Source organism: Pteronotus mesoamericanus, unplaced genomic scaffold, assembly GCF_021234165.1.
Source record: "Pteronotus mesoamericanus isolate MK-2021 breed Mesoamerican mustached bat unplaced genomic scaffold, CSHL_Meso_final contig_347, whole genome shotgun sequence".
NCBI lineage: Eukaryota > Metazoa > Chordata > Mammalia > Chiroptera > Mormoopidae > Pteronotus > Pteronotus mesoamericanus.
This window is the reverse complement of record NW_026555137.1, coordinates 9,129,683-9,156,369: the sequence shown is the minus strand read 5'-3', so window position 1 is coordinate 9,156,369 and position 26,687 is coordinate 9,129,683. Positions and strand designations below refer to the sequence as shown.

The following is a 26,687-nucleotide window of genomic DNA, read 5'->3' as shown; positions in this document are numbered from 1 at the left end:
AAATAGGTCTGCCAGGTCGAGGGACTGATGTGTGTGTATACTATTATCTAATGATGACGGTATCTAATGTACAGCGTACAAATAGCAAATAAGGTAATATATTTAGGCAGTCTTTTGAGTATTGATCTTTTTTTGTGGACTTTTCAGATTTCAGTCCAGGACTGAAAGGACTGTGAAGCCAGCAATTCACGATCCCGCTCTTGACCTGAGTCCTGGAAATATGGGTCAAATATTAACTCTGACTTCACCCCACCTTCTAGGGAATTCACCAGTTTAAGGAAGACCTGGAAAACATACATCAAAATGCATGCCTGTACCCAAGTGTCTCGGGCTTCTAGAAACTTTTGGGCAGTTTAGTCACTGCCTATGTAGGGCCTTGTGCGTAAAAGAGATCCATTCAACAAATATTATTGAAGTATATGCCCCCAGCCTCCCAGACGGGGAAGGTGCCATCATAACCCTTGTCATCTAAGCGCTGGAATGGCGGCATCTATAAACCAGTATGCCCCGTCCTCCCCAGCGGGATGGTCACAGACCCCTGTGTCGTCTTCATCGCCTCTGCCACACACCCTTGTCTAGGGGGCAGTCACCTTTAGCAGCCGTCATTCTCCGGGGAAGTACGTGTGTGTGGCACTTGGCCTTGAGTCTGGCCTTTCCTAAGCACATCTTCATGGGTCAGCAAAACGTCTTGCCACATTCTTCATCTGAAAAGAAATAACTTTTTCCAGAATGTGTTGGTTTTTCATAGGAAAGGAAATACACGTTCCCTCTCTCCCTCAGAAGCTCAGGGCTGACAGGGTCCGCCTTTGGGCGTTAGAGTGGAGCTTTGTAATTGGGACCTCACTAATTTTGGACATGTCGCTGATAGGAACAAGGCCTGTGTTTATTTTTTCCCTGCATGCCATCTATGAAAAAAGGACATGCTAAGCAAACAGGAATTGTAAACGATGTTTCAAAAACAAGGTTTTGGCCTACTTAGAAAGCAAAAAAAGTTTGCAAGTGCAATTAAAAATCACTCTCAGAGCTTGGGCTGCCACAAGGCTATCATTTCAAAGCTGCGCTGTTTCGCCTGCCCTGTCACTCTTGGACTTCTTTTATTGGCTCTGTTTCCACATACCGTGCACACTACGTTCATATTGCATAACCTCGCTAATTCAGAAAAAATTCGAGGGAAGAGAAAAGGATGAGTATAAGCCATGGCTCGAATTTCAGTGTAGAACATTTAAAAATATACATGGTAAATTCAAGTTGGTGTAGTGGCCTTTTCAAGTGCGAAGTCTTCGACTGTTGAGATGTTTTTATTCATAATAAGCCAAGAGGAAGATCTTAGCATCCTTTTTTTTCCCCCCAGCTTATGTTTGTGTCTTCTGTTACTTAAAAGTTGGGATGGAGGGAGAGAGAGTGTGTGTGTGTGTGTGTGTGTGTGTGTGTGTGTGTGTATTCCACTCCCTCACCCAGCAAGATCTCTACTTTATGTAACTTGAAGGCAAAGGAACCATCAGCCTCTGCTTTGGGGTGAGGAAGGAGTGTGCGCCTCTCCCATTCATGAGATAAAGGCTGCCCCCCGATGCCATGTCTGGTAGAGTGGACTCCGGTCACCAACAGGAAGCACCGTTTTTGTAGGTTCATCCAATTATCTTACCGCCCTTCGGGTTTTGTCTGTGCTAAAGGCCTACTCATCAGATTTTTCACGCCCACCCCACGACTCAGGTTTCACGGAAAACAAAACAAAGCCAAACTCATCCTGAGTGCTTCCACAAAGGGTTTCACTTCCTTTGTCTTCCCACCGAGCTGGGACCCCCCGGCAAGCATCTGTCGCCTGTTTCTCCCCGAAGTGAGTGGCAGATGAAGCGGTCTGGTCTAGGGGGGGGTCCCATCGGCCTGGTGCTCCCTCGGAGGAGCCTCAGCCTCTCATGTTTATAATGTCAGCTCAAGTGATCTTCTGAGTGTCCCCAGGCGAGGAGGCAGTCACCACTTTGCGTCAGAACAGCACTGTCTCGTTCATTAGTACTTTTATATTCATTCAATGGAAGAAATAATCCCGCAGTCTTTGAATCATGGCCCCGAAGTCTGCTGCCACTGGGCTAACTGTTACCAGCTGTTACTACTGGCAAGTGAGAAGAAAAAACAAACTGGGAGCAGAGAGAGGAAGGGCAGGGGAGAAGCAAGAGTAGGACAGTGAGGACAGAGGGCACTTTAAGGGTGACAGGGACAGTATCTTCCCGTTTCTGGACTTGAGTCCCAGGTTTCATTATCACAGAGGGTCTGCTTCTCTCTTAAAACAAGAAGACAGTCTTGTAAGAGAATCCTCCTTGAAGAGACAGGGGACATTTCTTGGGTCTTGGATGTCTAGCTTTATTAAAATAGCACATTGTGACGATAAGACTCTGTGAGAATGGTCTTCTGATCCTCTCGCAATGATATTTTAATCTAACAGCAAAATGCCATTTAACCCGTATAACTTCTCTGGGTCTGACCAGCCTATCATCCTGGAAATTAGAAAATTATTTTCCAGATAGTTTGAAAAAAACCATCAATAGCTCTCGAATGCTTTCTACGTGCTACGCACAGGGCGGTCGTATACGTGTCTTATTCAGTTCTCAGCTCAGCTTCTTGAGACAGGTTTCAAATTTCCAGTTGTTCGGATGGGAATCTGAGGAACAGATTCACTATTTCCCCCATGTAATTGACCAGTGTGTTGGAGAATATGGATTGAAACCCAGTTTTCACAGTCTCAAAGCCCAAGCTCTCTCCGGGCTGCCACATGCTATTTCCTGATGCAAGTGACTTGATGGATCTTGTTCCTAATGCTCCCTCTCCCTGTGCTTGACCCCCGAGGTGCCCTAAGTTATGATACTTTCTCCCTCCACCCCGCACCCCCACCCCCACCCCGGGTATCGCCTCAGCTGAAAATCCAGCGCCAAGAAGAACGGCCCTCTGTGCCCTCAGAGCAGAGGTGGCTTCCCGGTGACCTCACTCTGATTCACATCCCAGCCCTCGGAACCTTGAAATCTGGCTGTGGTCGAGGCCGTCAAGGAGTAACAAATTGATTAAAGAAACACATGAAAGCTGCAGTAATAATCTCCAACACTCATGAAATGCTCATTACACACCAGACCCCGCGCTCGGGGCGGGTTGTCTCCTGACAACGCTCCGTGTGCTTGTGAGTGGCTGAGGCTCAGAGACGCCCATGCACCTGTCCAAGGCCGCTCAGCAGGTGCGGGGAGAGTCTGGGCCCAGCGCCGGCAGGCTTTTGTTCCCTGCATTGTCAACAGGGAGAACGTTAGAACGCATTCTGGGGTAGCCCGTGGCTATGCGGGTGCTGCTCCCTTCTCCTGCGTGGTCGTGTTCTCACTCACTTTCTAGAATGGGAAGCAGAAGAGTGAGAAGACAGGCCCATGGTTAGATGTGGTGGGAAGAAGGGACATATGATGACTGTGTACGACTACCTCCCGAAGTCTCTAATACCCAGAGGTATTTGGTTGCACATGTTTTATATTCATCATCCATGCTATTAGCGTGGATAATAATATTAACTATAGATTATTTTCCCCCTCAAGGGCATCAAGGAAGAATCTCTAGTTAGATTATCATTACCCTTTGGGAAAGTTCATTCTCTGAGATAAGTGAACGGGGATCTTATCAAACCCTTCACAGACCCTGGAAAGCGCAGAGTAGACACCCTTGCAAGGCAGCAGGACAGACCCCTGGAAGGCTGTCCTGGGGGCCACACCCATTCAGGCAGACTGCTGACCATCTGTCTCAACATCCCATTTTACAGACATTGAGCCGATGACTCACCCAAGGGCATGTAAGGAGCCAGTAGCAGAACTGGCATGGAATCCATATTTCCTAACTCTCAGTTCACTCACTTTGTAAAAACCCCAGTGGGAGTATAATCCCTTGGTTTGTATCTGAGTTGTTATTAAATAAGCAATTCCAGTGGGTCCACATGTTTGACCAGGTCACTCCATGTTTTCTTTTCCTCTCCCTTTGTAATGAGCTTATGAAGTAACTTCGCAATGAATCAGCCTGCTGTTTTGTATTTGTGCTCAGCCTTCCAGCTAGGAATGTATGTCTTTCCTAGCAGAGGGAGTAGAGTATGGAAGGTAATGGCCGAGATTCTAGAGCCAGACTGCTGAGTTTGAATTCTGACTCTGCCACTTACTAGAAGCATGAACTTGAGCAGCTCAAATGTGGTGCGCTTCAGTTTTCTCATCCATAAAATGTGGAGGGGAATGAATGACACTGTTCTCATGGGATTGAGTGATGATTACGTTAGATAATACATGCGCAAGTGCTTTGAACAATGCCAGACACATAAAAGCTAACCTTTATTAAACATTTACCATAATTACTATGTCAAATATCTTGCAATAATAATTTATCAGTATCTACTTATATCCAAAGGATACATGGCTGGCATAATTCAGTAAAATGATTCGGTATCACCATTGGTGCAGTGAAAAAAGGAGGACCTCTTCAATGCTTCGTAGATAGTTTTGTTTAAAGATTTGGAAAACCCCAGTGTTTCTGGGGGGAGTCGGAGGGATGGATAACTACATTAAGAACTTTTTCTGAATCAGCGCCGCACTGGAAAATTCTGTACTATTTCTCTGTAAGGAAATCTTACAAAATTAGGCCTTAGCAAAGACTGAATCGTATACCCACTGATGGAATATTAAGAAAGTTTTCGAAAGAAAAAAACCAGATGATATATGAATCCCCCTCACTGGCCTAGTTCCATTTTCACATGTTCTCTTCATTCTTTACCCATATATGTGCATATTTTGCAGAGTTTCTCATATAGAAACTGAGCTTCATTTTCACTTTGGAGTGCCCGTACTTTTGCTTCCTGTACAGTCACCACAGGTTTTCTTTCCTTGTTACAATGTCCTATTTTATGGATGTATTGCATCATGAACTCCCTTTACTTTTCTATTCCTGCTTTGCTTTTCGCTCTACAAGAGCTAAGCCGAAGTTACCGGTTTTAAGAGAAGGCTTGATCCTTGATCGCAGCTGTCGGCACACGGGCCCTCAGCAGGAGAGAGCTGCCAGCCTTGGGCTTCTCCTTGGGCGCGTGGAGTGACGACGTGTGGAGGCCCCACTCAGCACTCGTAGAAACCCGAAGTTCTTGAGAAAGTGAACAGTATGGCGGGTCCAACGCCGCCTCGTGTCATAAATATGAGTCACTCCCAGTTTATGCTGTTGATAAGACACTTTGAAAGGAGCATTATTACCGTCGCAGTAGGAAGAAAGAGACTGAGATGCTGTGTAATTTGTGTTTGTGTCTTGCGCCCTTCCCCATTTTGTTTAAACCCCAAGGTTTCAGGACAATGCCGAAGTCTTCAGAGTGCTTAAGCAAACGCAGTCAAAAGAGTGTATCAGAATGGAAAGACAATTCCCATTAGTTCTTTTTGCTAAAATGAGGTAAAATGCCCTTTAAATAGGTGCTAATTCTCCAACAGATAATTAGCTTGTCTTCCTTGATAAAGTGTGTGAATTGGATTGAATGCATTATAATTAATCTTTCATATTATGTAAAAATGCAGCCGTCTGCCCTTATTAGGTGCACCTCTTTTTTCCTACCGTGAGGGTGGCTGGGAAGCCCACTCTGACCCCGCTGAGAATGGACGAACTGAATGAATGATAGGGCGACAGGCAGCCCTTTCTTACAAAAGCCGGGGAGAAGCTGAACGTGGGACACGCCCTTCAGAGAGACAGAGCTTTCCTATTAATACCTGCAGCGTTTTAGAAACCTTCAAGGGTGCTTTGGGGACCGAGGATCAGATGCTACAGAGCTGCCTAAATAATTACCTTGAAATCAATCTCCTACTAGTGACTTGACATTTTTCTAGATTTACAATGCAAAGCTTTTTCCAGGGAGTGAGTGAAGACCAGGGTCATTGGCTTAGCACCCTTAGCTGGTGGCTGAGCAGTGGCTCTGGGCGGTGGCCCGCGAGAGCCGGGAGCAGTCCTTCCCGGCCCTTTTTCTTCCTCCCCCCAGTGCAGCCATCTAGAACCTTCTGAGGCATACCCTGCGGCGGCACAGTGCTCTAGGACATCTTTTCCTAGATTTTGCTAGTATTCAAATGCGTGTTAGGACGATGTGGGAGTACGGGAGCAAAGGGGCACGCCCGGGACAGTCCGTCAGGTGGCCTCTGCTCCCAGTGGAAGCATTTCTTTCCCGTTGGTGGGAGCTGACTGACACCGGCTGGCTTGCTGCCCCTTAGATTGTGGGCGCTGGTCCGTGCTCCGGACGTGCACGCATGCGCGCGCGCACGTCCGCGTTCCCACTTGTAAAACGGGAATGAGACCGGCGCTGCGTGTGAACTCCCTTAATGGAGGATGACGCCAGCTACAAGCTCTGTCTGTCCCATAGGGTCGCCACGAGTCGCACGTGGCTACTGAGCGCTTGAAAGGGGGCCAGTCCAAAGCAAATGTGCTTTGCTTTACAGCAAAGGAAACCTGCTGGAGCGCAAAGACTTTGTTTAAAAAATGTAAAATATTGTATTAATAATTATTTTACTCTTGATTCCATGTTGAAAGGATACTATTTTGGACATGTTAAGTAACACATATTATTAATATTAACTTTACCAGTTTTCACCTTACTTTTTAAAGTGCAGCCACTGGAAAATAGTTTCATCATATGGTAGCTAGCGTTCCATTTCTACTAAATGGTGCTGGTCTCTGTGTGGTAACAACAGTCCTATTGATTGTCCGTTTTAGACGAGGAAACTGAGGCTGAGAGAGGGTAATTGCCCAAAGCCATGCAGCAGAAATCCAAATGAACTCAGAGCGGCCTGATTCTGGAGAACATGTTCTCCTCCATTACAGAATTGTTGTGAAAGAGAGAATCTGCCTTCCTGGGGGGTAACCTTTCATCACACCTGAGCTCATGCTCATGCGCTGGTTCAGAATAGGGGTGGGTTATCAGAAAGACCAACAACGTGATTAGAAGGTGGGGGCTTTGTATTAGCCTGGCCTCCTTCTGGGAAGAAGGCGGTAGAGATTGAGTTCAGCCACATGACCAATGGTCTAATCAATTATGCCTGTATAATGAAACCTCAATAAAACCTCTGGACACCCAAGCTCAGTTCAGCTTCCTGATCAATGAGCACATGGACACGCTAGGAGGGTAATGGGTGCTCAGGGCGTGTGTTCTCGGCCCTCCCAGGCCTCCTGCTACGTGCCTGCCTTTGGCTGGTCCTGATTTGTATCCCTGATAATAAAACCCTAATAGTAAGTATAGTGCTTTCCTGAGTTCTCTGAGTTGTCCTAGTAAGTTATCCAAATGGGAAAGGGGGTGGAATCCCAGAACTTTCAGCCCATTGGTCAGAACTGTGGATGGCCTGGGAACCCCTGACGCGGGGCCAGTCTTACTGGGGACTGCGCTCTTCACTTGTGGGGTCTGCGTGGCCCTGTCGTGAGGTCAGACTTGTCCTACAGTAGGACCTCCTTTCATCTGGAGATACGCTGGGCACAGTGATTGGGAAGAGTAAGCACCGTTGCTCAAGTTGCTTGTCTCTCGAACCCCATGTCCTGGGTGACAATGGTCAGTTAGATCCTAGACTTGTAAAATGACTCCATCTTCCAGCAACTGCTTTTGACTACTGGGCACAGCCTGGGGACAGGGTCGCCTCTGACACCACCATGCCTGGTCCCCTCCAGGCTGCAACAGTTGGGGTCCCCTCCCCAGAGAGCATCACGTGACTGGCGGTGACATCTAGGTGTACTGACACCTTTTTACTACCAGATTCTTAATTATTGATGTTGGGATTGAGTTCCTTGTAGGAAACTGATGGAGGGTGATCACATGATTAAGGAGTGTTTGTGGTGTTTTTGTGTTTTAAATAGTTTGCACAGGCTAGAATCACACTTTAAAAGCGTGTGTCCCGTTACATTTCATCAGCCCTGTGTACAAATCAATTGTCTTTTCTTGAGGGGCTTTTGTTTGGATTTTGGATCCCATGTGTTTTATTTTTCTTTTTTGGTTCCATTGCTTCTTCCCTCCTTAAAATAGACACTGTCTCTTGCCTGTGGTCACGCTAACCGTGACCCTTCTGTTCACGCTCAGTCCTGGTCCTTGTCCGGGAAAGGTCTCTTGTGTCACCAGCTCCCAGAAAGTGGACCTCACAAGAGCATCTTGGGGCCACCCTGGAAGGCCATACACATCTTCAGGGAACACATACTTTTTTATTTTTTAATCTCCCAAATCCCTGGCATTATGCTGAACAGCACACAATAGGTGCTTTACAACTAACTGGCCTTTCTCATCTTATTTAACCTAGAAATGTTTAATGAGCAGCTACTACACAAATCTTGTACAGCAGGTCCCTGTATAACGTCATCTTGTTCAACACCATTTTGTTATAACATTGCTGAGATGCCGTAGGAACAGAACTCTTGTTTATATCAATGAGCTTATCATGAAATTGGTTTTGTGATATGTCATTTCACTTAAAGTCGCAGAGCCTGTCAACGATGTTAAGTGAGGACTTGCTGTGTATTGCTCCAGGTGCTAACCAGTGAATACTTTCCATTTCTATTAATAACTACCAGTATTAGCTCATTAAGTTAGTTTTACACAATAACTCTGCCGTTGCCTCTTGGAAGCATTATTAGCTCCATTTTACAAATGAGGAGACCAGGGCACACAAAGACGAAGCAGCTGGCCAAGGTCCGCCTGCTGTCATGTGGGGCAGCCTGAAACCTCACTGCCGTGAATTATCACGCGCAGCTTCCTCTAAGGAAACAACAGCTCGGCATTCTGGGGGGCCACATTGTCGTAATAAAAACAGTAAACAAATGAAGAAATAAACAAGTAATTTCAGAGAGTGCTAAGTGCTTTGAAGGTTTTAAAACTTCAAAACCTCATGATATAATGAAATAGAGCTCTGGGAGGGCGGCTGTCCATTGGCTGTTAGGGGAGACCTCAATGAGGAAATCACACTTGACCCGCCCTCGGAATCACCCACATGGCAAAAAAGAGGAAGAGAGTTCCAGGAAGAGGGAGCAGCGAGGGCAGAGGCCCTGGGGTGAGGCGCAGACCGCCCAGGCCTCCCACACCCGACAACACTGGGCTCATTCTTGCCTTCATTTATCGGTATCAGGCCTATCGAAGCTGCGTTAACATTGTAGAATGCTAGAATTGGGAGAAACTCACAGGTTATCCAAATTCCTGATTTTAGAGCAGTGGCCATTGGACGTCACAGTGCTAGAACCCAGTATCTCTTCAGTGTGGAACGAGGGCTGTGTTCTGAGTCCTTGTGGTTAGGACTTCCGTCACCTTGAGCAGTGTTAGGCAGGGCTTCAAGGGGATGTGGCTGAGAAGGCCGACGGTGTCAGATATGGGGGGCATCTTGGGTCATCTCTCCATGCCACGTGTCCCAGGTTGAACTGACCGTTACTTGGCTGGCCCTCCACTTAGCCTCAAGTTCACATGGACAGTATAGAATTGTAGCCCTTCTCAGAGAAGCATTGGTCTTTTGGTTGTTTGCTCCTTCATCTTAGGAGGCGGCCCACTAGGTTCTGATACACACTAGCTTCTGACATGATACACCCTCATGACTTCTCCGTGCACAGGGACCTCACCTGGCTTCAGGCTGACCTTTCCAAGATCAACCCTCATGGGGTGGCGTGACTGTTGGGCATGGCCAGCGGGGCGAGTCCTTGTCCAAGGAGAGCTTGTGCTTGCTCTTTCTGGCAGCTGATCGGTAATGCTTAGGCTCGCTCACTATTCTTGCCAAATAGACAATTCAACTCAGTGACTTGAGGAAGTTGTTCCTATGCATTTTGTGAACTGAAAACACTGGTTCAGTGGAAACAGCTCCAATTTTGAGGATGGCACTTGACCCCTTCCCCTACCACTTTCTGAATTCCTAAGCCACAGCCCTTTGACCTCCAGGTCAGATTAAAACGCGTCATGTGAAAACTGTTATTTTGGGCTTGGAAGTTTCATTCAAAACAAGCCAAGATGCACAGAGTGTTGTTGGAGACACGCTTTCGTACACAGCTGGGCAATGGAACCACCGGGCTTCGCTGGCGTGACCTCCCCATGCTTCCTGCCTTTCCTCCTTTCCTCTTGTCATGGATGTTTCTCGATGACCTTCTGTGCATGTAATTTCCACTGGGAATGTTTCACAGTAGAACTATGCTCTCCCCTGAGGCTCACTCTTGATATTTCCAGAGGTTTATTTAATTGGACCCTACTTAAATCCCATTGGGAAACATACTTTTGCTATGAAGCTGTGATGTATTTAATTTGGGGTCTAAGATAAATGTCGGTCCTCTGGGGAGGTGGGTGGTTAAGCAACAGTCTTCCTTTTGTACAGTGGGCCTGTTTAATGAATAGCTTTTCTGGGCTTTCCTCTGTTTGTTTGTTTAGTAATGCTTCATTATTTAAACTTCTGCACTGAAAAGCAAAGAATGTTTTCCCTCTCTTCAGAGAGTTAAACAATGATGGAGAATGGTGAAGCTCTTGGGAAAAATATAGCTTTGTGTTTTATAGCGCTCTCCTTCTGTTAACATTCTTCCCCCTGCAGCCTTCCAGTATGAGCTCATAGATTTTTTTACCCCTTCCCTTCATCCATCTTGATGGATGAACCAGTATTGAGCTCTTTAGTGAACAGGAAAGGTATGGAGTAGGCTCCCAAATACACAGAAAGCCTCCAGCTAAAATATTCTTCAGCCCAGAGAGATACTGCAGGGAGGGTAGAGGCCAGTGCTGATTCACAAGGAAGGAATAACTATGGAGGAGGTAAGAGTCTTTGGGAAAAGAGTGGCCTTCGTTGCTTGCAGCTGGCAGGTAGAACTAAGGTTCTGGAAGGCTCCATGGCCTTGTCCCTTATGGGCATGTGGCTTCTTTAGGCTGCATCCCCTTCCTGACCTTGGGCCATTCCTGGCTTGACTTTAAGATGCGATACCAACCTGCGTTGGCTCCCAGGGTCCAGGCTGTCAGGGAGCCCACGTGGTTAGGTTTGATGAGGTCTCTCTTCCTGGCTTGCGGATGGCCACTTCCTCTCTGTGCCCTTCGGTGGTGGAGGGAGAAAGAAAGACAGCACATTTTCGGGGGTCTCTTCTTATGAGGGCGTTGATCTCATCATAACAGCCCCACCCCCACGGCCTCATCTAAGCCTAATTATCTTCAAAGGCCCCATCTCCAAATTCCATCACCTTGGCCGTTAGGACTCCAACATACAAATGGGAGGGTGCAGAAATGTGTCCACCAAAGGTATGAAGAATGCATTCAGAGAAAGAAAGTGTATGAATTTGCCCAGGTGTTAGAGTACAGGTATATTGTACCGTCTGGTATTAACACCTTTTTCTCTCCTTTTGCCTTTCAAACGTATTGATCACCTTTTATGGGCTTCTGAACTTTCAGGAGCTCCCACTGAATGTAAAGTAAAACCGCAAGTGCACAATGTGCCTAAGAGGCCTTCTGCAGACTCCCGGGGCCTCCCCTGGCCCCTCTCTCCCCTGCCCTCTCCTCGTGCCTCGCCTGCCACATTAAGCCCCTTTGAATCATCACCCCAGGCCTCGTGAACGCCCTGCCTTTGCCCCAGCGTGGTTCTCTGGGCCTTAGCTGTTCTCCTGGACTCCCTGCCCTCTGTCCCTTGCTCGAGCCAGTCAGCCAGACCTAATGAGTTCCCACCCACACACCCAGGAACTGGAGAGTACCTCATGGCCCTCGCAATTAATTATTACCTTTTTATTTGTAGACTTATATGTTTATCATCTGTCTTCTCCCATTGGACCGTGACCAATGGGGAGAGAGTTGGCGGGGGGCAGCTTCAGCATGTCACTCAAGCCCCAAAATGTTTGGGAAGCTGTGCTCTTAAATAAAGGGGATTCTAAAAGTGGAAAAAAAAAGTTACTGTAACTGGCGTGCCTGTTAAGAAAGCCCAGAGGCTTGCGCTGAGTGTTTATGGTGGGCTATCCACCCTGGGAGCTGGCTGGTCTGTGCTAACACAGGTGACGTTTCCATGCAGAGGCTTAGAGAAGGCAGAAGGGGACGTGAACCTGCACGTTTTCAGGGACATGGGCTTGCACTTGGCCGGCCCAGCAGCCCTCTTCCCACCACACCCCCAGTGCGGGTTTTGATGGGCGTGCTTCTTAGTGGGAAGCCATTCATTTGGCAACTCCCTCGGCCCGTCCTGTATATGAAACCATTTCACTTTCTTTCATGGGCATTTTTGTTCGTGAGAGTGAAGCTCAATGTCGAGGCAGATGAACACCCAGTGGCAATGACATGTGCAGACTGACCTTCTGGCAGGGACTGGGGGTGAAGGGGACAACTGGACACACCAGAAAGTCTGCTTGGCCAGTCCAGGCTCAGGGAGTGGCTGGGAGAATCCAATGATGCCAGCCTCCTGCCTTCCAGATGGTTCTTGGTGGGAGCTTTCTGAGCCTGAACGGGGTGGGGCATGTCCAGAGGGGTTCTCTGTGGCAACAGGCCCCCCCGATGATTGGGGAGGGCGGCTAAGGGGACTTGACCCCTCTTCCTAAACTACCCTCCACCCTTTAAAAATAGGTTTAAAAGATAATCTGTGGATTCATTGGAAGTTCAAGCATCAAATACATTCTAGGTAGAAATCCTGCCCTGCCCCCGCCTCCCCGCCCAAACTAGTATTTTGTTCTCTTGTTTTCTCTTATATTTGTGAAGGGGTTAGGAGACCAGAGAGGGAGGAAGAAACTGAGAAGGAGGGGCACCAGCTGGCCCTGGTGAAGAGGGGGTGAAAGGGGCTCTTCCTTAAAGTCAGGGCCACTTCTGCACAAGCCGAGGGAGCGCCTGGCTGTGGGAACTCACAGACTTCCCCTTTGCGTCCCACTCCCAGAAGAGTCATCTGTTCATTAAAATAACACAACGCTTTTTGATTGTTGTCCTTGTGGAAAATTACATGACTGTCATCAGCTGTTGCTTCTGGCAGTGCTTTCTGTTCTAATGTAAATAAATGAGGTAACAGATTTAAAGAAACAGGCTGTATTTACATACTTGTAGAGTAGCCTCTCCAACAATCTGCCCGTGTTAGTCAAATACACACAAATTAAACTCACTGTATACCAAAGACCGGTCACACATTAAAGCTTGAAAGAGGGAAGCACAGGAAGGGGGCAGAGAAAGGCGCCTCCCTTCCTGGGGTCGGAACTGGAGGCTGCCTTTTTGCACAGCGGAGCTACTGCCGCAGGCTGAACTTGAGGCCCCAGCCCCCTTGTGCACCAGCTCTGCCGCAGGCTCCTGTGTGCGCCCAGGCACCTTCTGAGCTGGGAGGGTGGGGCGGGGTAGGCAGAGGGAGAGTCCTTGAAACTGGATCCAAACAAGCAGGGTCAGCTTTTCCTGGAAGGCATACAATCAAGCTTCATTTGTGCCCATCACCGTTCTTAAATCATTGGATCTTTCTGACTCAGTTCACTTTTTTTTTGAGACAAATATTTAGAGAGGAATTTTTTTTTTTTTAATTACTTCTATGGAGTGCATTACAGAGATTTTATCCATCAAAGAAGGAAGCAACATATTTTAAAACATAAGAAATAAGAGTTCCTCCCCAAAACAAGTGAATGATTGAAAAGAGTCTTAGAAGTATATGGAACCACATATCTAGCTGAAACCATACTGCAAATTAGACGAAAATTAGGAAGGAGAAAAATTACTGTTTTTAGTGTTTGGTATATATTGTAATCAAGTAGTAGCTTATTTCTGGAATGCTAGATTCTTATAATCTACCAAATTGTTGAGGGGGTATGGATAACCGATAACCTGAGGGAAACAAAAATAAGTAGGATAACGTGAGTTACAGTGACAATACAAGCCATGTCTATATATTTCTAAATTTTCTAGAAGTTTCCAGAAAAGTTGCCATGGCTGCCTTTAAGGCAATTTGATAAGCCTAGGTGTCCTTTTTTTTTTTCCCCTCAATTCTATCGAAATCTTAGGACATAAACAATACATTTAATGAGGCTTCCAGTGAAGAGCACCAAGCACAGACCCAAGCCACTCTGCGTGCCATTTCCTCCCGCCTTGTGGAGTCTCCGCTGGAATCCGCCGACACTGAATGCCACCTTGAGGAGAACAGCGCTGCACGTTGGGTGCCCTGTGGCCACCTCTGTGGCATCCTTTCCCTTGCTGGGGACTGGCTCTGGCAGACGGTCCCCCCTTTTCCCCAGTTCTCTGAACCAACTGTACCATCCTTCAAGGTATCGGCCAGAGCAAAGCCTACTTTGCCCAGGAGGCCTCGGGTGAACCTCCCACGTCGGACCACGTGGAGCGCTCGTTACGTGTGCCAGTCCACTGCCCATCATTACCCACGTAGCCACAGGGTTTGCTTGCCTTCTCACAGGTGCCAGGACGGGCATCTCATTGAATCATTACAGCAGAGGTGATCATTAGCATGGCAGGTCCTCAAATAAGTGTTGTCATTTAGTCAAGTCATTTCATTATAACTTTGATGAGGTACCTTAGGAACTTAACTCTTGTTTATAGCAGTTAACCTAAGTGAAATTGGTTTCACTTTGTTTTGCTTAAAGTCTCAGAATGTGTTTATGATGTTCAGTGACTACTTACCGCATCCCCATCTTTTAGTTAATGACGGCGAGCTCCAAAGGACCCAAAAACTGTCATGAAGTCACACCCTTGGCACGAGGCAGGGCCATCACTCTAAATTCAAGACGAAACTCTTTCCCTGCTGCCCCCTGCTTCTGAAGTTGCTTCTGAAAATATATCTATAAATAACTCGTATCTCCTACCGAGACCTGACAGCAAAAAGCCCATGAGGCGAGGGACTACTGTCCAAAGAAATCTTCCTGCGACACCTAACAGGATTTGCCCAAACAACCCACATGGGCTCAGCTGGATTCCAGATAATGAGTGTTTGTTTCTCTAAAGGCACTGTCTTACATCCCTGTTGATGTCTTTTCAAATATTGGTCATTTTCTTTGTAAGCAGTCAAATGACATGATCACAAGGCTCCTCCTCTGACTCACGGTCACCACCGTCAAAACTGCTGAACTCACAGCTCTCTAAGTTTCTCTCTTCCTTGGGTGACAACACATGTCTTCTTTCTCCTTTCATTTCTTACCTGATACCTAGTGACACAGCAGTGCCACTGGACTTACTCTCTTTTTTCAGTATAACCTCTCTTCATTCTCCTTAGGAAAGAAATACACTGTCCCCTGGGGACAGAATCATAACAAAATTGAGATGATACCACATGGTAATGAACTTGAAATCATTCCTACTGTAGAATGCCCCATCCTTCCATTGACCGTAAGACGGTTTGGTGGAAAACAAAAAGCTGGAGGAATCTTTGTGGATCCAGCTGGCATCCCAAATATTTCCCCTGTTAAAGTGGGTGATTTTTTTGCCCCCAAAAAGTATGAAGTGACTCAGACTCTCTCTGTGAGAGTTTCAGCTCTGAAAGTCTGACATCAGCTTCAATTTATCCAAAGCTTTGTTTCCTCCACAAGGGTCCTTGTGCAAATAGAGTCCGAGCTGCCTGCTTTGATGTATTCCAGTTTCCATGGAGGACCCACCAGGAAGTTTCCATCAGGGTTCCATTTTACACCAGTATCGTCCCCATTTATAGTAGCGATATCTGCCCGTGTAGCATTTTCTCCATAGTAAGAGCCTTATAGAATTAGACACTACTGCCGTCTCCATATTACAGAGGCGGAAAACTGAGGCACAGAGACGTTAAGTAGTTTGCCCAAGGAAACACAGCTAGTTAGTGACGGGGGCCCGAATTTTCAACTCAAGCAGCCTAGCTGCTCCCTTGTGTGCATTCTTAACTTCTATCATCCAAGCACCATTTTACTTTAAAAGACTAGTCACCCAGTGAGAAAAACTAGGCAACAAAAAGGGGCGATCAATATGCTTGCGGCAAGCTTCTGGAAGAGTTTCATTTTAGTCCCCCTTCACGTCTCAGGGGTTAATTCCATTTGCTGACCTTCAGAGAGAGTTTTCGTTTAAAATTCTGGAAAGTGCTCATTTCCCAGCTTAGCAAGAGACCAAAACGCTTGTGTGCAAAAGCGCTGCCCTTCTCTAGAATAAGGAAATCTCTTACTTGTGAATTCTGCACTTGGCTGTGATTTCTCTAATTTGCCCGGCAGAGCACTGCTCCTGAATAACGCCCCTCAGGCGCTTCTGTCTCCAGGAGCTCAGGAGCCCCAATCGCAACACCAGCAGAAAGGCCTCGACAAAGGGAGGCTTCCCACCCAAAGGTGAACCCTGGGCCTCCGCGGGGCCGCCATCTGACCGGCCTCCTGGGCCAGCCGTGGGTGTCCATGTTTTTCTTTCGGGGTGCCATTCTGCATCCGCGGGTTCACCAGGCTCATTTTGGCAGAAAACCTAGTTTTGGGATAAGGATTGAAAATGCATGGCCCCCAGTTTTTGTCCTGCAGGCCTGGGAAATACTTGCACTGATAACCACAAGCAGTTGTGCCTCAGGAGATCACGCAGTTGGGGTGGCACTGGGAGGGGGGACCCATAGGACAGGGAGGGGAGGGGAGCAGTTTTGTTCAAACAGTCAATTTTATAGGATTGTCTGACTGCTGTGCTGTAACCTGAAACTAAGACTAAATAACATGGAGTGTAAAGAGCAATTGAAAAATAAAAAGAAGGTTAAAAAATGAAATTAAACACTGTACTCCATGAAAAAAAAAATAGGAATTCAAACACATGCGGCCTTATTTGGGGAAGTTTAGATTAAAAAAAAATGAAGTTCAATATATTCATTTAGGGAGGATAGGAAGCTGTTGCTTTCTTTATGAGCGTATTATTTAAACTCTAAAACTGCTCAGAGACTTTGGTTCTTACTTCTTTTTAAATAAAATTTGAAGAGGAAGAACTCAAGAACATTTGCTTACTTATCAGTAGCATCTTTGAAGCAGAATTTTCTAAGATTGTGAAAAGGGCAATTTCCGAAAGTATTAAAAAGTGTGCTTTAATATGTGTGAGATATTGTTTGGAAGGACTTTATTTTTATGAACCAGTTTAATCCCTGTTTTATGGATGGGGAAACTGAGGAACCAAAAGGTAAGAAACTTGGGCAGGGTCAGGACGCAGCTGGTGTCTGGGATTCAGACCCGAGCGGTGTGGCCTCAGACGCACAGCCCCGTACGTGCGTCCTGAGGACAACTGTGTGGCTGGATAAGCTGGAGGTGGGGTGACCGGGGCAACAAGACCTTATTTATCAGGCATCCGGTTATATATCAACATATTTACATGGGCTTCCTGCACCCCGGGGGTAGATGATATTACGTCCACTGTGCAGATCAGTCAACTGGGGCTTAATGCGGAAAAGCGATTTGCACCAGGTCTCTCAGCCCGAATGAGGCAGAATCTCAGCTGCGGCCTGGGTCTGTCTGTCGGCCTCCAGCCGCTGCCCCTCACCGGCGTGCTGCCCTGCCTCTCCGCTGCGGCTGTTGGTTGTCCCGCTGCCATGTTCTTTGGTACTAATAACAGACATGAAATAACCCCGGCTTCCCACTCGATAGCAATCATCACAGCTCCTCAGCGAGGGAGCAGTCTGCGGGACCCCTAGAGGCACAACATGGGGTCCCATGGGGGAAAGGATTTGGAAGAGAAAAACCTTACTAGCCCTACTCCTTTTCCTGCCCCGTTCCTAGCTCCCAGCTCCACCCCCCAGCGAGGAGAAAGCACTTCTCCCTACAGCACGACTTTAAAAACCACCACGGTGCACATAATGTGCATAGCCCTTCTTGAGGACTCTGGCCGGAGTTCATCGTCAGCCTAGCGCTCCAACAGGAGACTGTTTCTTCACCCCCTTCACTGAGAATTTTCTTGTCTAGCTAATTGTTTGAATTACACTCTCTCCTTCTGCATCCACTCCATGTCCAAATATTCCCGGAGCCGGGTTCCCACATGGCTTAAACGCACAATACACCCCGAACTTTGCACAGGGGCACCCCCCTGGGACTCAGATCTTTCCGCGTGAGTCTGTCTCGAGTCCCCCCCCCCCCCCCGCCGTGGTTTTTCCCCCATCAGGCAAGTGGAAGGCCCACGCCACCTGTTAGCATATTACGTCACTGCCTCCACAGAGCACAGTTGCACCAAAGGCCTTAAACAAAGTACTTCTTCTTGTATTGTTTGCACTCAAAGAGCTGATATCATGCCAACTGATGTCATTGTATGTCTTTGTATAACTGCTATGGCAACTGGGCAGGTGGGGAGCCTCCAGCTGATGTCATTGGGAAAGGAGGTGTAGAGACAGAATTTTAAAAAGCTGGATGGTGTGCTTGTTTTTGTGTGGGGGATTTTACTGGCGTGCATTTTTTTTTTAAACTAGCTGCTTTTAAGACAAATTACAGCTTGTGTACCCTAAATGGGAACAGAGAGAAGTTCTTTTTTTTCCTCTCCCCACCCCCTTAGAAAGTTCTTTTGAGTTCGTTTTGTTGTTCTTGCCTCTCATCTTATATGGAAAAGTGTAACAACTGCCTTTTGCTTTGGAAAAAGAAAAAGTGAATTAGGGTTCCCATCACAGAATCACTGTGGAACTATTTACTTGGACCTTGTAGAGGCCACGCAGGGCAGATTTTTAAATAACCCTTTTAGTCTCTTTTGTGGAGCTTGTGACAGTGACAGTGGGTAATTTCAATTTATTTCAATGTTTTCACTAGTGAAGTTTTTCTTCTGTCCACTTTAAAAATGATCTCTTTAGTCCAAACTTTTTTTCTTTTTGCCATGATTTCATAGCAGAATAAACTAATAATATTTAAGGGCAGAGATTAATTCTTGAACTCAATGAAAATGAGTTTATAGTTCTTGTTTTTCTTTTCAAAAAGAAGAAGTAGGCTCTGAACAGGTGGCTCAGTTGGTTGAAGTGTCCTCCCATGCACCAAAAGTTGGCAGGTTCAGTTCCCAGTCAGGGCCCATACCGAGGCTGTGGGTTCAATCCCCAGCTGGGGTGTACAGGAGGCAACCAATTGATGTTTCTTTCTCATATTGATGTTTCTCTCTCCCTTCCTCTCTCTCTCAAATTAATAAACATATCCTTGGGTGAGGGTTAAAAAAAAAGAAAGAAAATGTAGGTTTTGACACATACAGATGAGTGAAATGATCCTAACATTACCCCTTGGAATAATCTTGGGGTCACTGCCGGACCTAGAAATATGACTTCCCTGGTCGATATGGCCTGCTGTGTGTGTGTTGGCCGTAAACAGTCCAGACACTTGGTCTAGGTTACAGTCTGGAACTTCCTGCTGTGGTTGCTACAGATGAGACCTGAAGGACATATGTTAAGTTCAGAAACCCGGGGACAGATAGACTTCCTGTCCTTGTTTCAACATAGCCTCATCCTGTTCAAGCTTTCGTTTCCTGCCTTATCTCCTGGAAATGTCGAGAAGTGACTGAAGGCATCTATCTAGTGGGGTACAAACTGTATTCTGGGAGCTTTCAGTTTTTCAGCTTCCTCCTCTTTTCAAAGGAAAGGCCAGCAAGTGTCTATTTCTGTTTGCTTTTAATTAGAGCTTATTTGGTGGTAATAATGTCTGATTGCATAGCCCTTACTTGTGTATTGAATATTTTGACCCTCATAATAATCCTTCGGGCTTATCCATGTGTGCAGTGCATCTGACAAATATTAAAGGAAAAATTTAAGCAAACTATAATCCACAAATTTCCTAACTTTAACAAATTGTTCTTCTTTTGCATAGTCCTTCAACTTTTGATCACATGTATGGTGGATATTTTTAAATTGGCTTTTTTCATTTAACACTGAACAGAAACATTCTCTCTGCTTTCATATTTTTTCACAACCTTGAATGGCTACGTAATGTTCTATTGAATGACTATGTGAACCTTCCCCTTAACTTTTTTTTAAACTTGGCCTTTCCTATAAAACAGATAATGCTGTACTGAACATCTTATGTAACCAGCTGATTTCCTTAACATATATTCTCATAAGTAATTCTCCCCTGGCTGAGGGGGAAGCCTGCATTTTTAAAATGGTACAGTTTTGAGCCTTTCCCACTCAGCCCACAACATTTAGGAGGCAGTGCAGAGCCTTGAGCTAGGTCAGCGTGTGCATCTGCAGACCTGTTAGCGGTTTCCGGATGGGTTTGTGGCCGCACAAGCCTTGGCGAGGGTCTGGGCTGCTGTCATATTGTGTCCTCCTGGAAATCGGGGTGCAAAGCTGTCAGCGACCTACATGGAGACTAGCAAAGAAGAGACCAAAAGGAAAACTCACCCCGTGCCTCCCTGTGTTGTTGGGTTTTGTTTTGTTTTGTTTTGTTTTGTTTTGTTTTGTTTTGTGTGTCCCCCCGCCCCCACATCTTTTCCAAGTATTCCTCTGTTGCTTCCACCTGTGGGCAACCCTCTCCATAATACTGATGTAAAAACAGCAAACACTTGCTGAGTGGTACCGTGTGCCAGGCGACGTGCTGAGCACTTTAGGAGCATTCATTCATTCCAGACCCCCAACCACACTAAGGGGTAGACGCCAGGACCCTCATTTTATAGGCAGGGGAACTGAGGCACAGAGAAATTAATGTCAGCCCGTGACTGAGCCAGGCAGGGTGGAACTGGGATCACAGCCAAGTTGCACTGGCTCTTCCAAGGTCCCCGCTTACGACCACTCTGACATGTTGGAAGCAAAGTTGTCATTGCGAGCGAGGAGAGAGGATGAAGGGTGCAAGCCACACGGCTGCAGAGCCCGGATGTGGCGCAACTCCCCGCCAGGTCCCCGCGCCTCGCTCCGCTCCCAGGGACAGGTTGGGCACAGGTCGCCGCGCCCTGGCCCTTTGCGGCAGGTGGAATTCGGCGGCGGAGACCGCCCAACGCCACGTGGAGCGCGTCCCGGGGGCCACGCCCCGGCGTGCGCGCAGAGCGCATTCGCAAGTACCGTGCGCACCGAAAGCCTCCGAAGCCTCTCCGAGCCTCAGCGTCGACTTTCATTTTACTCTACCGGCTATGGCAGCTGAAGCGCGCGCTCCTGCCTCCGGGCCCAGCGGCGTCGGCCGCCCGCCCGCCGGGCCGGCCGGGGGTCGTCACGCTCGCTGTGTTTCTGTTGCAGGTGGACTCAGCAGCTTCAAGCAGAACCATGAGAACCTCTGTGACAACTCCCTGCAGCTCCAGGAGTGCCGGGAGGCGGGCGGCGGCGCGTCCGCGGCCTCGAGCGTGCTACCTCAGTCCGTGCCCACCACCCCCGACATCGAGAACGCCGAGCTGACGCCCATCCTGCCCTTCCTGTTCCTGGGCAACGAGCAGGATGCCCAGGACCTGGAGGCCATGCAGCGGCTGAACATCGGCTACGTCATCAACGTCACCACGCACCTGCCCCTCTACCACTACGAGAAAGGCCTGTTCAACTACAAGCGGCTGCCGGCCACCGACAGCAACAAGCAGAACCTCCGCCAGTACTTCGAAGAGGCTTTCGAGTTCATTGGTAACTATCTCCCGCGGGGAATTCGCCTCCTCCGCCTGCTTTCCCCTCTGGCTTTTGCTTTGAGATCAAGTTCAAGATTAATGTCTAGGTTTCCAAAAAAAAAAAAAAAAAAAAAAAAGCTGCTCATCCGCATGGTTTTTGGGCTCTGCCGCCTGGCGCAGCCCGAGTCTCCCGAGCCATAGCCCCTCGAGTGTGCTGAATCCATCAGGAGGAAAGTAGGAGAACAGTAATTCCGTTCGGTTGGGATCCGTTCAACTAGAAATGCTCATTCCCTCAAGTTCTCAATGAAACAGGGGCGGGGGGTGGCAGGGGGTGTGTGCCGGACCATAACGTGTCTAAAACAGTTGATAGAAGGTAAGAAATCGGCGCTGTGGCTTTCTGGTCTGCCTCAGCCCCCTGCAGGACATAACATGCAGTGAGCGTGGCATCACCTCCAGACTTACCCACGCCCCCCGCTTTGGTTGACGTGGCCTCTTTACACGAGGTTGAGGCAGATGCGGCATCGCTGGAGGGTTGCTTCTGGAGAATCTGTGTCAGTCAACATAATGCCGTAGCGAACATGATGCCTCATCACATGAGCACAGAGGAGAGGGAGGAATAGAGGCGTGGGGCGGGGGCGGGAGGGGGGGTTGTTTTTCCCTTCACCTGCTTTGTCTCTGTTCTTAAACATGGGGCAGCAAAGGGCATGAATGTGAGCACTAGCGAGATGGTGCTGCATCTCCTTACACAGTTTACTCTGGACTCACTGAAGAAAGATCAGGTGCTGTAGCCTGAGTGGTTCCCGAGGAAGGAACATTCTAGAAACAGCAGGCTTTAATCTCCAGAAGGAAGCAATGGACAGCCGAACCCTAACCCTAACTTTAACTTTTGTTGCTCCCGTAGCCTCAAACTGTTGTAAGGCTCAAAGGGTCATTTGGGGAACACCTGGCTACTAGCAGCAACTTTTTTTTTTTTTGAAGTGACTCTAACCTTTATCACCACAAAGCAGTGACCCAGTACTTTTCTTAAATAAGGCAGCAGCTTGTTACTGGCCCGTGTCCTGGGGACAATGCACTGATGTTTGGTTCCCCTCTGTTAGAAAAATCCTTGGGTTTATCAGCCATGGGTCTGGTGGATTTTCTGTCAAATTGACAGCTCCAGCTACTTTGTCCAGCTGTTGTCCTTGCCTTCAACACAGGGCCATGCCTTCAACACAGGGCCGTGGAGTATTCAGTTCAGAAGGAAACTGCGAGTGGTCACCAAACCCAGAGAAGGAAAGTGACTTCTCCAAGATCATAGGGGTTTTAGGGTCAGAGAAGGGACTGGAACTCAGGGCCCTGGGCTCCACGGCCGGGAGCCTTTCCACAGTGAGCTGGGGCCGGGTCGGCAATGCCCGCTTCATTCCTGACTGGTAACACCCGTGGATGCAAAGGTCCTTTACATTCTTCATGAGTAACATCTGACCCAGGCCTTGAGCCCTGAGGAAGAAATATTTGTTGTCATCGCGTAGATGAGGAACTCTGTGGTTGGTACACGATGTTATGGATGCAATTCTTCTGACTTAATGCCAGTCGAGGGAAGTTAGGAAACTGTTCCCCTTGAGTGAGTGGCATGAGATGTGCTTCCCCTAAGAGGACTCTGTCAGCAAAGCACCCCCATTCCTTACAGGGTGTTCAGGCTTCCCTGCTTTTTCAGATGGAGAACACACCAGTACCAAATGGCATTTAACCTGAAAACCAGTTCCGGCTCACAGGCTGTAGAGGCCCAATTTTGTTTTCACTGTTAACATCATTGGGTCAACGGAAATCTTACAGTCTTGCTTTTGGACAAACACAGCACATTTTATGAGCATAATCACATACACCGAGAGTCTAAATAAACTACAAAGAGTCTAAGTTCAGGGTTTAACTATGCCATTTCTTTAGTTCCGAGTTGTGTGATATTATGCCCACGCTCCCTGAGGCTGGGTAGTTGTATCATTCCCATTATGCAGACAGAGGGCTTGAGGCTCGGGGGAGTCAGGTGACTCCCACAAGGTCACCCGCCTAGTGTGTAGTGGGACCAGTGGTCACACCTAGCACTTTGAGGCTCACCTCCTTGCCACCACGCATTCCAGTCTCGCTGTGGCGGTCAGTAACTCGCATGTGCGAAAAGAAGAAATTGAAAAAGAGACCTACTTTCTTGAAATACTTTTTCTATGAGAACTAAGCCTGATCTACAGATTTTTAAGGTGAAAATTGGCACGAGGTTTCATTTTTTGATAGTTTAAGTTAAGCCACGACTCTCTTTCCCCTGCTGTCCTTTCCAGCCCTTCACCCAACTGGGAGCCCTTCAGGGACACTTTCTTAGGGACGCCTTTTACTCTACAAGTGTCATTAAGAATCCATTCAGGCGGTGCCCACAGCTATTCTCCTGCGCTTTCAGTCCCGAATATGTCTGAAATGTATAAAGTGCAGCCCTTTCCAGTTGCTCTGGGTTCTGAGCTATTGCTGAAATTCCTCCAGCTTTTGAGTCATTGCCAAGTGCCAAAGGCACCCATGGGTGAGGGTTAAACAGTTCACACACAGGCGGCCCCTGTGCCTGGGGACCACAGTCTTTAGCTAACCTTGCAGCAGGGTTTTCTGGTAAGAAGCTTTAGTAACTTTCTAGTTGACTTTAGTTCCTTTAACCTCGGTCTGAGTTTAGTAAGACTAGATTTCTCATTTATTCAATACCAGTTCCTGTATAGAGCAGTTCTATAGCATAAAGAAGGAACTGGGTTTTATTTTTTTTTTCCTCTATCACGGGTAGGAGGGATGTTGTTAGTAACTCTAGTTTTGATAAGTCACACAGTTTGGCAATTGGAATGAAGATCCTTTATCAGAAGGGTCCCCTTAGTAGCTTGCTTAACTTGGAAATCCATTGCGTTGTGGCTCACCCTCTAGTCAGCTGCTGTCACCTGTGAAGTAAGCTGTTCCTTTGAATAATTCCTTCACCTACTCTTCTCTTTAAATGTAGAAATGTGGCATCTTTCTTATGCCAAGATCACTTGTAGCCAGTTCTGGAGGTTGCGACATAAACATGCACAGTGCACCAGTGAATTACTTGAGTTTAAAACCATTTTAATTGATTCTCGACAAAATATGGCATGGCCAAGGCCAGACCACAGTTAACGCGCTCTTTCCATCTCTCTGCCTCCTTCCCTGCGCCCCTTGCCTCTCTCCCTTTTCCAGAGGAAGCTCACCAGTGTGGGAAGGGACTGCTCATCCACTGCCAGGCCGGGGTGTCCCGTTCCGCCACCATCGTCATCGCTTATTTGATGAAGCACACTCGGATGACCATGACTGATGCTTATAAATTTGTCAAAGGCAAACGACCAATTATTTCCCCAAACCTCAACTTCATGGGGCAGTTGCTGGAGTTTGAGGAAGACCTGAACAACGGGGTGACGCCGCGGATCCTTACACCGAAGCTGATGGGCGTGGAAACGGTCGTGTGACGCCGGCAGTCTGGGCGGCAAGGTGACTGTTCTCCATCGGGAGGCGAGACGAAGAGGAAGGAGGATGGAGTCTTTCTTTGCTTTTCCTTTCCTTTTTTTCTTTTTCTTTTTTAGATGGGGGTAAAGTTTGTGAATGGAGACAAGCCGGTTCAAAACCTTTTTATTTTTAACAAGTGTGAGAAGAATTTACTTTTTGATGCCCATTGAGATTTCCCTCCCAAGAACTGATAAAGGAGGGAGGCTAACGAGGTCATTTTTTTTTAAGCCAACAATAAACACATAATAAAACTTGTTTCTTCCCCTTTTCCTTTGAAGCTATTTGTAGAGTTTATGATTATATAGTCTGTGCAGGTTCATAGACCGACTATACTACACTTTAAACCAATTTAAAAGAACCAAAAGTAAGTAGAAAAGACATTGAATCATGAAGACCCAGGATCTCCCTGGGCCATTCATGCAGAAAACAGAAACCCAACCAAACCAAGCCCTGCCCTGCTCACTGGCGCCGAGCAAAATCACGGCAGCTTCTGTCTAGGAACCCTTCACATCCTTCAAAGAGACAAAGGAAACTGTTGATTTTGTGTGTTTCATACTCTGAATTATTATATTTTTCCCCTTTCTGGGCTTAAGAGATTTTTTTGAAATAGCAAGGGACTGACCATTGTACCATATGCCTTCACTGTGCAATAATAGGGTGTTTTGAGTGTGCAAGTTAGAGCCGGCAGCCAAATGCTAGGCAAATAGTGCAGATGTGCCAGCTTGGAGATAAAGAGGGATTAAAACCGAATACTTCCCTTCCCACCTTTTTCCTTTGTTTAATTTTTTTTTTTTGATTTGATTCTGGTTACAGTGCCATACCCTTGTTACATATGTATATCAGAATGTAAAAAACAAAAAAACAAAAAAAACAAAAAAATTTATTTAAAAATATTTTTCTCAAAAAAAAAAACCAAAACCAACTGGGTGTGTTTCTGTTGATTGTGTAAAAATTTATTTTCATTATATAAATGAAACTCATCTTGGGATGTGTCTTGTTTCTGCCTCTTTTCCTCAACTCAGGGTCAAGCATGTCTTACTTCTGATAACTTGTCCATGTTCCGTAACTGGGAAGGAACGCGCGTTTTTCTAGGGGAAAGAGAGATAAGGAGGCAAAAATGTTCCCAGTTCTCAGTGCGATGCAGAGAGAATGAATAAGGAAGCAGAATAGCTCCTGAATGGCTTTTCCCTGGGCTCACCTCTGCGCTCAGAGCCCTGCTGTCAATTTCTGAGCATGTCATTCCCCTTAGCTGGGGAAGCGCCAAGTGAGTCACGTTAAGGAATGAAGGGTTTCTCTACCAGCCTTTGGGCTTTGCTCATCAATCAGGTCACTGGCTGATGGATTGGTTAGAATCCCATGCTCTCCCCAGAGGCTGTTTGATAAATATTAGTGACAATCAGCCATTTAGGATTACTGATGGTCGCCCCCAGCCCTCTCTTGCCACTTGCTCACTTGACATTTTTAGTGACATTAACCATGGAGTGTGCACTACAGCAAATGTCTATTTCCTGCTCTTTTGCCAGCAAAGTGAAGTCAGTGTCTTCGGGTACAGCTTCCCGATCCCACTGGGTTAATGCGCAGCTTGGACCCCGTGGGCTTCCAATCCATGGACGAGTGGGAGATGGGCACAGGGGAGGAATACGACCCCAATGTTTTCTACATTTTATGACAATAGCTGTCTAGAGGGTCTTGGACTTAGAGAAGATTCACAACAGACTGCAATTTGTCAAAGGTAACAGTTGAAGAATTCTGGTGTGTCCAATTCTACGTGACTATATAGTTTTGTGAACAT

At 47.1% G+C, this 26,687-nt stretch overlaps 1 protein-coding gene across 1 annotated transcript in view; it reads left to right on the top strand.

Moving 5' to 3' along the window:
• The window catches only part of DUSP10 (dual specificity phosphatase 10), a 35,084-nt gene extending 9,276 nt beyond the window's left edge, over positions 1–25,808 (top strand). The window contains exons 3-4 of the mRNA XM_054576618.1: positions 21,030–21,401; positions 24,593–25,808. Coding sequence (XP_054432593.1) covers positions 21,030–21,401; positions 24,593–24,858 — 638 coding nt within the window. The 3' untranslated portion in view covers positions 24,859–25,808. The remainder of the gene's footprint in view (positions 1–21,029; positions 21,402–24,592) is intronic.
• Positions 25,809–26,687: the final 879 nt, after the last annotated feature.